The sequence below is a fragment of the Sorex araneus genome, chromosome 1 (assembly GCF_027595985.1).
Source record: "Sorex araneus isolate mSorAra2 chromosome 1, mSorAra2.pri, whole genome shotgun sequence".
Lineage (NCBI taxonomy): Eukaryota > Metazoa > Chordata > Mammalia > Eulipotyphla > Soricidae > Sorex > Sorex araneus.
The window spans coordinates 274,469,167-274,481,967 of NC_073302.1; the positions used below are offsets into that span (position 1 = coordinate 274,469,167).

A 12,801-nucleotide genomic window follows, 5' to 3' on the forward strand; every position below is an offset into this window, starting at 1 on the left:
GGGTCAAGGAAACCCACACAGGGCTAGAATGCGTATTTTGCATGTGGGAACCAAAAGTTTGACCCCTGGTACTACATGCTTCCCCAAGCACCACAGATGTGGCTCCTCAAAAAAAGATTTGTTCGACATTATACAGAATATAAGTTGTCAAATAATCAGCTGAAGTCCAAATGCCACGCATATTCCTAAAGTTTTACTATACACCAATTTCCTTTCAAAGACTCCATGTACTGAAAGACAGAACTGCAGGTAAGGTGTTTGCATGTGACCGACACTGGTTTGATCTCTGGCACTGCACACAGTTCTCCAAGCATAGGAATGATCATTGAGCAGAGAACCAAGAGTAAGCCCTGAGCAATAGATATGACCCCCAAACAAATACAAAATAATAATAAAAACAAAAATTCATGGTACAGATGCTAACAAATTAACATTAAGGGGATTAACAAATATTTTGAAATCATAAAATACTGCTAAGCAACAATGTATCCTTCTAAATTTGATATGCGAAAATTGATACAGTAAATGTAAGAACACTACTGAATCACTTCATCGTGCTAGAACTTGTAAGAGAGTTTTAGGGAAAATTAAGCAAGATAAGCTGAAGAATGGTCTAGGTGCCTGCCTTGAGATGGCCAATTCCAGTTCAACTCACAACACTGCTTTTGGTCCCCTAAGCACTACCAGGAGTGATTCCTGAGTACAAAATCAAAGGTAAGCCCTGACCACCACTGGGTGTGGCCCAAGTCTCTCCCACCCCCAAAAAAAACAAGTTAACCAGGATGACGTATAGAAATGTCACCTTTAGTTTCACAAACTTTCAAAGTTAGCAAAAGTGCTCAAACATTTCATTAATAACTATCCAAATAATACCTATTTACTAGTCACTGAAATATCTTTATATTTAGTAATAACAAATCAGTTTCAAGTTCCATGACTTTCAATTCTTTGACATACTCTTAAGTAGGGCTGAAGCGATAGCACAGCGGGTAGGGCGTTTGCCTTGCACATGGCCAATCCGGGTTTGATTCTTCTGTCCCTCTCCGAGAGCCCAGCAAGCTACTTAGAGTATCCCGCCCGCATGGCAGAGCCTGGCAAGGTACCCGTGGCATATTTGATATGCCAAAAACAGTAACAACACGTCTTACAATGGAGACATTACTGGTGCCCGCTCAAGCAAATCGATGAACAATGGGATGGCAGTGTGACAGTGTGACTCTTAAATGCAAACCACTAATGGGTCTCAATGGCTTTGTAGGAAGGAAATCAAATTTTCTATTTGTGTACTTATTTGCTCTAACAAGCACAAAAGATACTCCGTAGGTGTTGGTTTCAAGCATCCTACTGCCTTCAATTTAAAAATATTTGTGGGGCTGGGGAGATAGCTCAAATGCTCAATATGCATAATTTCATGCAAGAGGCCAAGGTTCATACCCTGGCATAGTACCCAAACACTGCCAGGGAACAATCTTCGTACCTACAGATGTATCCCCTGAACACTACAGAATGTGACCAATAAACTCATCACCTTCCTCAAAAAAGAGTATTTTTCGGTAAGATTTAATGATGGTGGAATAGAAGTACAGCAGTACTTACAGCAGTAAGGCACTTGCTTTCAAGGTGGCAATCAGATTTAATCCCCAATGCCCCATATGGTCCCCTGAGCACCGCCAGAAGTCATTCCTGAGTGCAGAGCCAGAAGTAACCCAGGATGGCCCCAAAACCAAAATTTACTGATGGAAAACATTTTATTTTCTCTAAGACTTCTCAAAATCTTCTAAAGATTCTGTAGCAAAACCATTAGACTTGGGAAACATAAACCAGAAAGAGCAAAGTAAAATACCACCTTATAAACAAGCTGACTAAAAGTTATATACCTACATTCACTGAAACAGTTTTTAATATTTACCAAGCAATTTTTTCATAAATAACTTACAACTATTAGTGATTTTTTTCATAAATTAAGTTAATGGTGACTGCCTAAGTGAATTTACACAGTCAATTCCAACTCTCTATCCCTTTTATCCTAAGGCTACATAAAAAAAAGTGTAAAAACTGTAGTACATAAATAAAGGACTAAGGGAAAAAGCAATAATGAAAATAGCATGAAACAATCTAATAGATTCTTTAAAAATTGTAACTTGTATACTCTTCAATTTCAGAGCGTAAGTCTTGACATAAAACAGAATCTAAACAATGCCATGTGTCTAGAATTTCCCAAACTGTACAGTCCTGTGCTAAGTACAACACATCTTGTTATTTTTTTATTCCTTAGTTATTATCAAGGAAAAAAATCTAATGAAAGTATCTGAATATTACTGAATTTAAAAGCATAAACAATGCATTCATAGAAAAGGAGCCTATCATGGAAAAATAAGGAGCTTATACAGAAGAGGTTAGAAAGATATTTAGTCTTTTAAAAGACTGACTAGAATTCAATTAGGCACGAAGAAATGCACTTCAGGAAAATCACACATAAACACACACAAAAAACGCTAAAGCAGAAATAACAGAACTGGAATAATTAAGATATGATGAACTAGAAACCAAGCAATTTACCTGAGGAAATGAAAGCCCCCATAAGAAATTACCAGTAAGATGTAGGATGGTGGCAGCATACACTGGGGGTAAGGGGTGGGGTAACAGCAATGTCACTGCAGGCAGAAGCAGGGAACTGAAGGTGGCAGAGAGAGAAAGAAACTACATATACTAGTAAATAGATAACTCTACAGCATTTAGGTTGCACAACTTGAAAAATGGTACCACTTCCAGAGACGAGGGGATTCATTTATACAGGAAATAATGAGTCATTTTAGGATGTCATGCCTAAAGAATTAAGATGCCCAAGGGGTAGGGGGAATGATAACAAAATGAGATTCAGAATCAAATTTCTAGAAATGCCAAAGTTTAACACACTAAATAATGAAAACCAAGGAAGAGAGCAGATCCGTTATCTCATGGGATCCCTAATTTACCAAGGCAGACAATTACCTACATAATCTTCTCAATGGGAAGAATCACACATTAGAAATACAAGACACAGATTCCAGTCCTAACACAGTAGCTCAAAATATAGATAAACTACGAGACTATTTTGGGGTCTTACTGCCTTAGATTATCTAATCCTAAAATTTTAAGATCGGGGGCTGGAGAGATAGCACAGCGGGTAGGGTGTTTGCCTTGCACGCGGCCGACCCGGGTTCAAATCCCAGCATCCCATATGGTCCCCTGAGCACGGCCAGGGGTAATTCCTGAGTGCAGAGCCAGGAGTAACCCCTGTGCATCGCCAAGTGTGACCCAAAAAGCAAAAAAAAAAAAAAAAAAAAATTTTAAGATCAAAGTATTCATTCATACATAAACAGAAAAAGAGTACCAGTTATGTAGAACTAAGTCCATAAATAATCAGTATTTACCAAATCATTTAAAAACAAGAAATAAATGGATTGTCAGGCTACGCTATAAAAGGTATTAGCAACACTTACATCCCACTTTTCCAGTCACAAAACACTTAGATTATTTTATTTAATCCTCACAAATTCCCATGAGAAAGACAATTATTACCATCACCGTTTAACCAGTAACAAGAAAAGTTCAGAAAGGTTAAGAGTACTACCCACAGCCATGCAGTTAGTTAAGTGATGAGTCATAGCTGAAAGTCAAGTTAAATTCTAAATTCATGGCCTTTTCAATTAGGGCACTAAAGTTTTCCCATTAAACACACAACATCTTTATAAATAGAACAAAATAAAAAACATTAAGTATGAAGCACATGGAAAACAGCAAGTGACAAGTATTAAAATGCTGAAGCAAAAAAGAAAAAAGGTAAGCAGTATTTTTCTTTTTCAGCAAATGGAAAGCAATAAGGTAGGAAAAAGAGATACAGATAATATTAAGAAGCAAAAGTTTAGAACTATGGAAAAAATTAAAAAATTAAGATGCCATCTGAAAACATTTATGAAGCCAAGACAAACACATCATGCTATTCTTCTTACCTTTTCAGTTGCTGAAACAGATGGCTTTGATACAAAACCCAACCTGTCCTTCACAGATAACTTAGTTACATTCTAAAAAAATTAAAATGGACATATTCAGTGTTTCCCCAAACATGTATAAGTTCACTGGGATGCTGAACATTCTCATTCTACTAGCATGTAATACTAACACTGTAGATATAAATGTTAATCAAAAGAATGAGCCTTTTCAAAGAAAATATGTGTGGAAAACAAACAATATGCATTATTACTCTATCATAAAATATTACAAAGATAAGTTTGAACTAGGTGGTTGCCAAGGTTCTTTCCATGACACAGAACCATAGATTTTTAGAATTCTATGTTGATAAAAAAGTTAGGACTTTCCTAATATGATCTAATTATTATATCTGCCTGATCCTCAAGTTATACCTTTTGGGTCAGAGAAATGATTCCAACAGGGAGGCAACTCACACAAGGCAGGGAGATAAACAGCATGCACACGAGGGGTGTCCAGTGTGACCCCTGGCACCACGTGACTACTCAGCATCCCCAACCAGCATGTGGGGCCCTGGTGGCACTCAATATCACTAGACTCAAGCAACACTGCATCAGTGGGCCCAACCGCTAAACCCTTATGTTGCAGGGCCCAAGTATCACCAGGAATGGTCCCTAATTTTCCAAGCAAAATTGGGAACACTATTAAAAATTAATAAAGGAGAGCGCCAACCCAGATCTGAACCACAGCACCCCAATGGTCCCCAAGCCCCACCAGGGGTAATCCCTGAGCACAGACTCAGCAGTAAATCCTGAACACTACTAGGTACAGCCCCCAAATCATCATCATCATCATCATCATCATCATCATCATCATCATCATAATTAGGGCCCAAATGATTGTATAGCAAGTAGAACATTTGCCTAGCAAGCAGCGAACCTGGGTTTAATCCCCAGAATCCTTAAGTATCACCAGCAGTGATCTGTGATATTAACCAGGTGCTGCCCAAACAACAAAAAATATATACGAAAAAAAGTTAATAATAATAAAGAGACAGGGGTTAATGTGCTTGTCCAGCAAATGCCAAAATCAGGTGTGACGCCCAGAACTGCATATGGTTCTCCCCAGCACAGCCTGGAGTGATCCCTGAGCACTAATCTCCAAGCACCACTGGGAGTGCCCCTCTTCCCCCCAAAAAACAATTTTTAACTGAGAACTATAAATGAAACTTTTCTTAAATATATTTCTTTTTTAGCCAAGTGCACTTTATTTGGCAATCTGGGATAACGGGATTGGGAATGAGTTGATTTTTTTTTTCTTCAGTAACTGATATTTTACCAGATTACATTTTGCATTTTTAAAATAGAATCTCAGTATCTTAACTCCTCAGGAATTATCTAGGACAATAATAATAAGATGGCACCCATTAGTTATGTAGGACACCATATCCTAACACTCACACATAGCAAATGCTGAAACAACCAGAGACAAAGGAAAGCTAAATTTCAGAGACTGTGGGTATAGAATCAAGAAACTGCCACTCAAATGTGGAAGGGTGTGGGAAGGGAATAACATATGGAGAAGCATATCTGAGAGTCAGGAATAAGTGATACAAGGCTCTGAGAGAGCGGTGTAAGTAATTTGATATAGTATGTTAAAACCTGAGAGTCTGAGTCTCCAAAAGCCAGTCTACTAAATAATTATCTCCAGAATAGAAATCAAGTTAAGTAAAAGGTCACAGAGCAGTAAGATTGACTGATGTGTACTGACTATCATTTTTCAGGCAGGTTTGCTGAAAAATCTCCATAAAGTGGAAGAGAATTCTTTTTCAAAAATAAGTATTAGAGAAGAATTTACAATTCAAATATTATGAAAAAAAATCTTATGGTAATGGTTAAAAAAAAAACCTTACAAATTGATTTCAAAGATGTATAGACTACTATATTTTTATATAGACATATATCTAACTACAATTTAAATCAACAAAACTAATATACTGAAAGTCCTTCATGCAATAAGCCCAACTGTAAGGCTTCATTTACCTGAGGAAGGTCTGAACTGGCACTCTGGGCTTCTGCTGGTTCAAGAGTACTTGAAGGTACTGGACCCAACCGCTCTTTGACTGACTGTTTCACAGCTGGTAAAATGGGCTGCTGGACTAACGGCTGTATGACCTCAAAACAAAATTTGTTAAACAAGCTTATTAGTTCATAAGCATTTAAGTAATTTCATTGCTTTTCTGCTAAATTGCCATGCAGAATTACACTGAAAGTGTAAATTACTTTCAGTGTGATTTATAATCACAATATTTTGCACATACATATTTTGCGTAAACATTTTTTTTAATAAAACTGAAAGTGGAATCTATCCTTCACTCTCTTCTCCCTCTAATGAAAAAAAAATAAACTGAGGGGGCAAGGAGCTGCTATACTACAGGTAATTAATGTAACATAGTTGACTGATTCACAGTTAAGAGAAAGAGGAAAGAAAAGGAGAAGGAAAGCTTTCCAAGATGAACCCATAGCCTGAGTTTCTGGAATACGCACAGCTACAATGAACTAAGTAGACTACTATCCACCTAGAACTTTACATAGATCTTTTAATTGTCCAAACTAGGAATTAACTTCAATACATGACAGAGAGGATAAAAGTTAAGTAACTTTCTCAAGTCTGTACAATTAATGAAAGAAAAGATCTTAACTAAAATCTACCTGAACTTAAGGCTCGCCCTCCCTCCCCCTCTCTCTTTCTCTCTCCCCCCCTAGGATTGGGAGTTGGGCCACACCCAGTAGTGCTCAGGGGCCTGGGGTACTGGTGACAGAATCCTAGCTGGTCGATGCAAGGCACAAGCACCCTACCCACAGTACTACTGCATGGGCCCCGGAGAATTTTTGAAGTCATTAATTTCACATAAATTTCTCTCTTACCTTTGGAGAAGAAGTTTGTAATTGCTGGGTGCTTCCTTCTCTGTGCCAATAAACCTTAATAAAGCGATTATTTAGTACTGCCTCTGTACTAGATATTGCTTTCTTTGCTTCTTCATGAGTTGCAAATTGAATAAGGGCACCTTCAGGATCACCATTATAGGCAACCTAAGGTTTAGAAATGAAATAGAGTGCATTTACAAACACATCTATGGCTTTATACAGCAAAATTCCTAAGCTAAAATGCTGGCTCTTCCAAGTAAGAATCTATGTTTAAACTTCTTTGTACTTAGATTATTACCACTCTACTTATCTACATAGGATACAGTTAACTGAGGATTATTCAGAGTAGACATAGAACACTTAGAAAATCTTAGTCAAGAATTGTGCACTACAGCTCTGCCCAGATGTGACCCGAAGCAGCCGCACGCACATGAATGGCAGCTCTGTTCTTGAACACCCATGATCCCGGAGGCCAACTAACTACTTTTAGCACCCAACGGCTTCTTGCAGAAATGCCTCTACACTGTGAACTAAGTAAGCTACAGCCCCATGCCGCTCCGGGAGGGGAAAGGTCTTTCTCTCTCGGCATTACCTTTTCCCAGCGACCACCATCTTATAAGGCCCACTAAACAGAGGTACAAGCTTGCAATGATGCGACTTCTGGCAGAAATTTGTCTGGACTTAATTACTAAACTACCAGAAATCCAAAACCTCATATGCTCTCCATTCTCAGCAATGGAAAACAAATTATCAAATGATGCCTTTTCAGCAGGTCTGATTGTTGGGGGGAAATTCCAAATAGTAATAATAGTGAGTTTTCTGTTGAAATACTGAATATAATCAATGTAAAGAGAAAGTAAAGTGAAAATCATCAGCCACACAGGCGGGGGGTGGGGGTGGGATGGGAGGTATACTGGGGTCTTGGTGATGGAACATGTGCACTGGTGAAGGGATGGGTGTTTGATCATTGTATGACTGAGACTTAAGCCTGAAAGCTTTGTAACTTTTCACATGGTGATTCAATTAAAAAAAAAATTGTGGGGCTAGAGAGACAGCACAGCAGCTAGGGTGTTTGCCTTGCACATGGCTGACCCGGGTTCGAATCCCAGCATCCCATATGGTCCCCTGAGCACCGCCAGGGGTGATTCCTGAGTGCATGAGCCAGGAGTGATCCCTATGCATTGCCAGGTGTGACCCAAAAAGAAAAAAAAAATTGTGCATTACAGTATCAAAAACAAATATTTTATGTAACAGTTCAAAGTGATGTTTTTTTTTTTAAATCTCCAACACTCTGAGAAATACTCATTAATGAGGGATATGATCCACAAAACATACCAGGAAACAGTAGTATAGTAATTGAAAAGAGTAAGCTCTAACCACAAACTTTAAGAAAACTCCACACAAAATATTTTCCAAGTTTGTAGGCTAGGGCTGTAGCTCACAGGTAAAGTGTATGCTTCCCATGCATGAAGCACTGGATTTGATTCCCAGCATCGTCTCCTGACCCCCCACCCACCCCATACACAAAAACAAATTAACAAATTTTTTTCCAAATCTGTAATTCTAACATTCTCAAGACTAGGAGAGGTTAAGAAACTATAAAGATCAACTTAATAACAACAATAATGATTTACAAATAAGGAAACTGATTCTAAAAAGTATGTGATTATATGGACCCATTCACCTAATATGCAACATCCAATGCATTTCAGCTGAAATTTTCTGTTCTTTCAGTAATAGCTGTGTTTTCCAAAAGTGTGGTATATAAACCACTGACAATTTAAAACAATAAAAAGTGAGTATGAACAAAATTGACCTGAATTAAGCAACCCAGTTAAAACTTTGCCTGTTATACCCATGGAAGATGAAAAATTATTAAACCTTTCTGTGTTTCCACTTTCTCATCCACAAAGAGAATAATGAGAATAATGCCCACTCTGTAGTGTTATGAAGTAAATAACTCATAAATCAGAAAGCATATAGCAAATATCTAACAATTACTCACTATAAGAATGATTTTGAGCATTTTATAATTGGAATTTGAATCTACATTATAATATAAATTAGGATGAAGTTAAATTGATTTTCAAAAGCACCTATTTTATATGCTTAGTTACACAAGTATGTCAGTATGCAGATACAGCAAAAGGATCAATAAAGATGACTGTAGGATAACATTGAGTATGTCCTTTCAGCCTTGCCGCAGGGAACTTGGTTTACCTTAAAGCAATATCCTTTCTGTATGGGCACAGGAAGACAGTTAATATTATGCTCTTGTAACTTGGGAGTTGATTGACTACAAATAATATTTACGCCTGGGCATCTGCTTTCTCAACTCAGTTGACCTTAGTTCCTAACACCCCAAAAGCAGGATCCTGAAGAGAAACTGAATGGACCCAGGGCAAGCTGTGGGCTACCCTGGCATTGAAATGGGCCAGGCCAAAGTGCCACAATACTCAACTATAAATTCAGAGCACAGTCATAGACAAATGCTGTCATGATCCAAAAGTAACGACGAGATTAGGACCCTGCTGGGGTTAGGAAGACTAACCTGGCCTGAGGACTGTGTCTGAAATACATAGTGAGATGTCCTCAGGAAGAACCAAACTTTAAGTCTGATATATCTCTTACTGTGCTCATACAGAATGACACTGCTAGAAATACTAGAAGTAAATTTACTTAGAGGAAAGAAAAAAGCGACACACCCTGGATGGGATCCCGCCCTTAAGCGGATCTCCTAGTAATCTGGAGTAAAATCCTTAGCTGAGATTTTATCCTTGAGTTAATTTCCTGGAGGGGTGGTCTTACCCCTCTGTGTTGATGTGTTAATTAATGTTCAACCCAGCTATGTATCACCACCCTATGTGATTGCTATATAAATTAAGACTGTAAAGTCACAGGGCGTCAGAGTCAGAAGTAAGGGTCAGAGACATATGAGAGAGAGAGAGAGAGAGAGAGAGAGAGAGAGAGAGAGAGAGAGAGAGGAGAAGGAGGAGAAAGGGGGAGAGAGAGAGAGAGAGAGAGCACCACAACACACATCATCAAATCACCCTTCCACACATGTACTCCTGTGTATTTTTTACAAATGACAGAACCCCATGAACAAAGAAACACAAACAGAAACAACATATACTTTCACCTCAGCTCTGAAAAATTGTTCTATCTCTTCTAGGGCTTCAGACAGGACAAGGTCTATCACACAGCCAACTGTTTCCATCCCCAATACCACGATTCCCTAAGCAATACCAGGTGCAGCCCTGAAAGCCCCCAACACGGCTGGATTGCCTGGGTGGTCCTGAGCACCACATACAAGGAGCACCGCGTCCGTAGGCCCTTGTAGTTGGCAGATGACTAAGAATCTTGAGGAAGGGTCCCAGGCCTCACGAGCAACACTAGGGAGGCGCAAAAAACACAACTAAAAATTAAATTAAAATAAATTATGCCTGTATTTATCTCGAAGGCTGTTCAAAAGTAAGAGGAAAAATAAACATAATTTTAATTCTGACTAATCAATCAGTCACAATGATTTACTGACTGAATCATTCCACTGAAATGATGTTTAAAAACTAGGGAAATGGTGCCAGAGTGCTTGAGTGCTTTCAAGGAGCTGGCCTGGGTTCAATCTTCAACACCATAAGTGGTCCCCCAAAAAGCACCAGGGGGAACCCTGAACGCAGAGCCAGGAGTCAAGCCCAGAGCACTTTGGGTGTGCTTCCCCATGCCCCATGTTGGCCCCCAAAAGACAAACAAAAAACCCTTAGGAGAAAAAAAAATACTAGATTATATTATATTTTATCACTACAGCTTTAACTTTTCTGTAATTTAATAATAATGACTTAATAATAATGACAAAAAGTACTTAATAATACGACCAATCATAATTATAATAATGACATACAAAAATTATCTTAATAATATGCCTTTTCTAAGTAAAAAGTATTCAGTAACACCGTTCGCTAAAGTACAAAGCTTCTTCTCATGTTCAATTTTCTAATCACTGATTACTACCAAACTTATTTGGTATTTATTATCTAAAATAATCAGATTAAAATCACACTGCTTTAGTAGGTTTTTTTTCTTACTACATTAAGATCCTTCCTAAAATAACTAGGTAAAGAGAACAAATGATTTCTGGCCCTTACCTGTAAGTTAACCAAGGTTCCAAAGCGACTGAAATGTTCATTAAGTTTGCTGATGTTATTTAATTCCGGAGGAACTTTCCGAAGTTCAAGTTTGGTATTATCATTTCCAAACTGAACCTTTTTCTGGAAACCTGGACTGTTTGTTCTATTAAAATTTGGTCTGTAGCAAAAAAATAATAATAATAATTAAATAATATTCCCTTATAATTCCAAGTCACTATATTAAGTACAAAAGAATTAAGAATCAAAATTTAGGTTAATTTTTTTTTCCAAAACTGAAATTATTGGTTGGTAAATTAAAATTTTCTTCCAAACTTAAAGTTTCCTAATCAGTAGTAAAAGCATATTTTTAGAAGTTAAACAGCAGGTAAGTAGGTAACTTTTCATTTCTCATTACCTCCTACTTAGAATTCTTAGTAGCAAAGGTCTTGGTAACCCCCTTTCAGCCAATCTGCATAGCCTTTATTTTGTTTCTACAAAAACTAGCTTACTGAAATGTGCCCTATTTTAAAACAGATTAAAAAGCAAATAAAGTATCTTAATAATTTCTCAACTTAAAGAGAATTTTGTTGGAACTATACCATATACATCTGACACTTGAATAAAAGGACAAAACAGTAGATCCATAAAAGGTACACTACTTGCCTTAAGTCACCGGACTAAAGATAAAACCAAAACCAAAAATCATTACTAAATCACTGTTAAAGCTTCATAAGCATGATCCTTGTCTCTCCTCTCGCAAATGCAAATTTGGAAAATCATCATCTCACAGACATTCTGATTCCTTATCCATCTCTCTGAAGTGTGGGGCCAGAGAGATAGTATGGGTAAGGTAGGGTGTTTGCCTTGCATGTTGTAGACCAGGGTTCGAATCCCTGGCATCCCATATGATTCCCAGAGCACTGCCAGGAGTAATTCTTGAGTGTAGGACCCAGGAGGAACCCCTGAGCATCACTGGATATGGCCCCCAAACAAACACACAAACAAAACAATAAAAGCATCTCTCTGAAGTCCTTCTTGGACATCTTCAATGCCTATCCAGAGCATTTTCTACCTCTTACAAAACAGGCTGCCTCCCAGACCCAAACACACATTTCCTTCCCAAATGATGGATCATCATCTTCCTTATACTCAATGATCGCTAAATTCAAGATATTTTGCTTGGATGTCAAAGGATATCTAAGGGCATCCTCTTTTTGGTGTTCTCTATCACACATAAGAAAACAATTTGTACTTTAGTGAAAGTCTATAAAAAATGTTAATTTTATTTTGACAAGAATACTATACTTTCTTAACAGTGCAACCATTCTAAAAAGTACTGCACAAGAGGCTAGAAAGATAACACATGGATTAAGGGAAATGCCTTGAAAATGGTCAAATTTAAGTTCGTTCCCTGGTACTCATGGTTCCCAGAGCAACACTAACGCAGTCCTAGAAGCCCCCAGCACTGCCAGGTGGGCCAGGGAATACCCGGCACCAAAGGGCCTGAGCAGCACGGCATCCTCAGATTCCTGCATTGAACCACTTACCCTCTTGGCCAAGAATCACCGGGATGGCCCCCAGGGCCTCTTAAGCACCACTCCCCTGCCTTGGCCCACATAAAACCACTAAACAATAAAAATGCTTCAATTTTTCCTGCCAGCTTACTTATCAAACCAAGTCTTCTTTGTAGAAACTCCAGGCTCCCCAGAACCAATGGTTCTTTTCCTTGATTCTGAATCCACTACTATCCTCATACTGCTTTTATTAGGAGGTTTATCTGT

The 12,801-nt window shown here is 38.2% G+C and overlaps 1 protein-coding gene across 12 annotated transcripts in view; it reads right to left on the reverse strand.

Moving 5' to 3' along the window:
• Positions 1-12,801, reverse strand: part of RBM26 (RNA binding motif protein 26) — an 88,086-nt gene that overhangs the window by 37,898 nt on the left and 37,387 nt on the right. For 9 of the 12 annotated variants that reach the window (XM_055130704.1, XM_055130628.1, XM_055130563.1 and 6 more), the window contains exons 10-14: positions 12,686-12,797; positions 11,039-11,198; positions 6,897-7,061; positions 6,012-6,143; positions 3,993-4,064 (exon numbers count right to left, since the gene is read on the reverse strand). In XM_055130704.1, coding sequence (XP_054986679.1) covers positions 3,993-4,064; positions 6,012-6,143; positions 6,897-7,061; positions 11,039-11,198; positions 12,686-12,797 — 641 coding nt within the window. The remainder of the gene's footprint in view (positions 1-3,992; positions 4,065-6,011; positions 6,144-6,896; positions 7,062-11,038; positions 11,199-12,685; positions 12,798-12,801) is intronic. The other 3 variants (XM_055130772.1, XM_055130911.1, XM_055130837.1) reach the window with 1 other exon arrangement.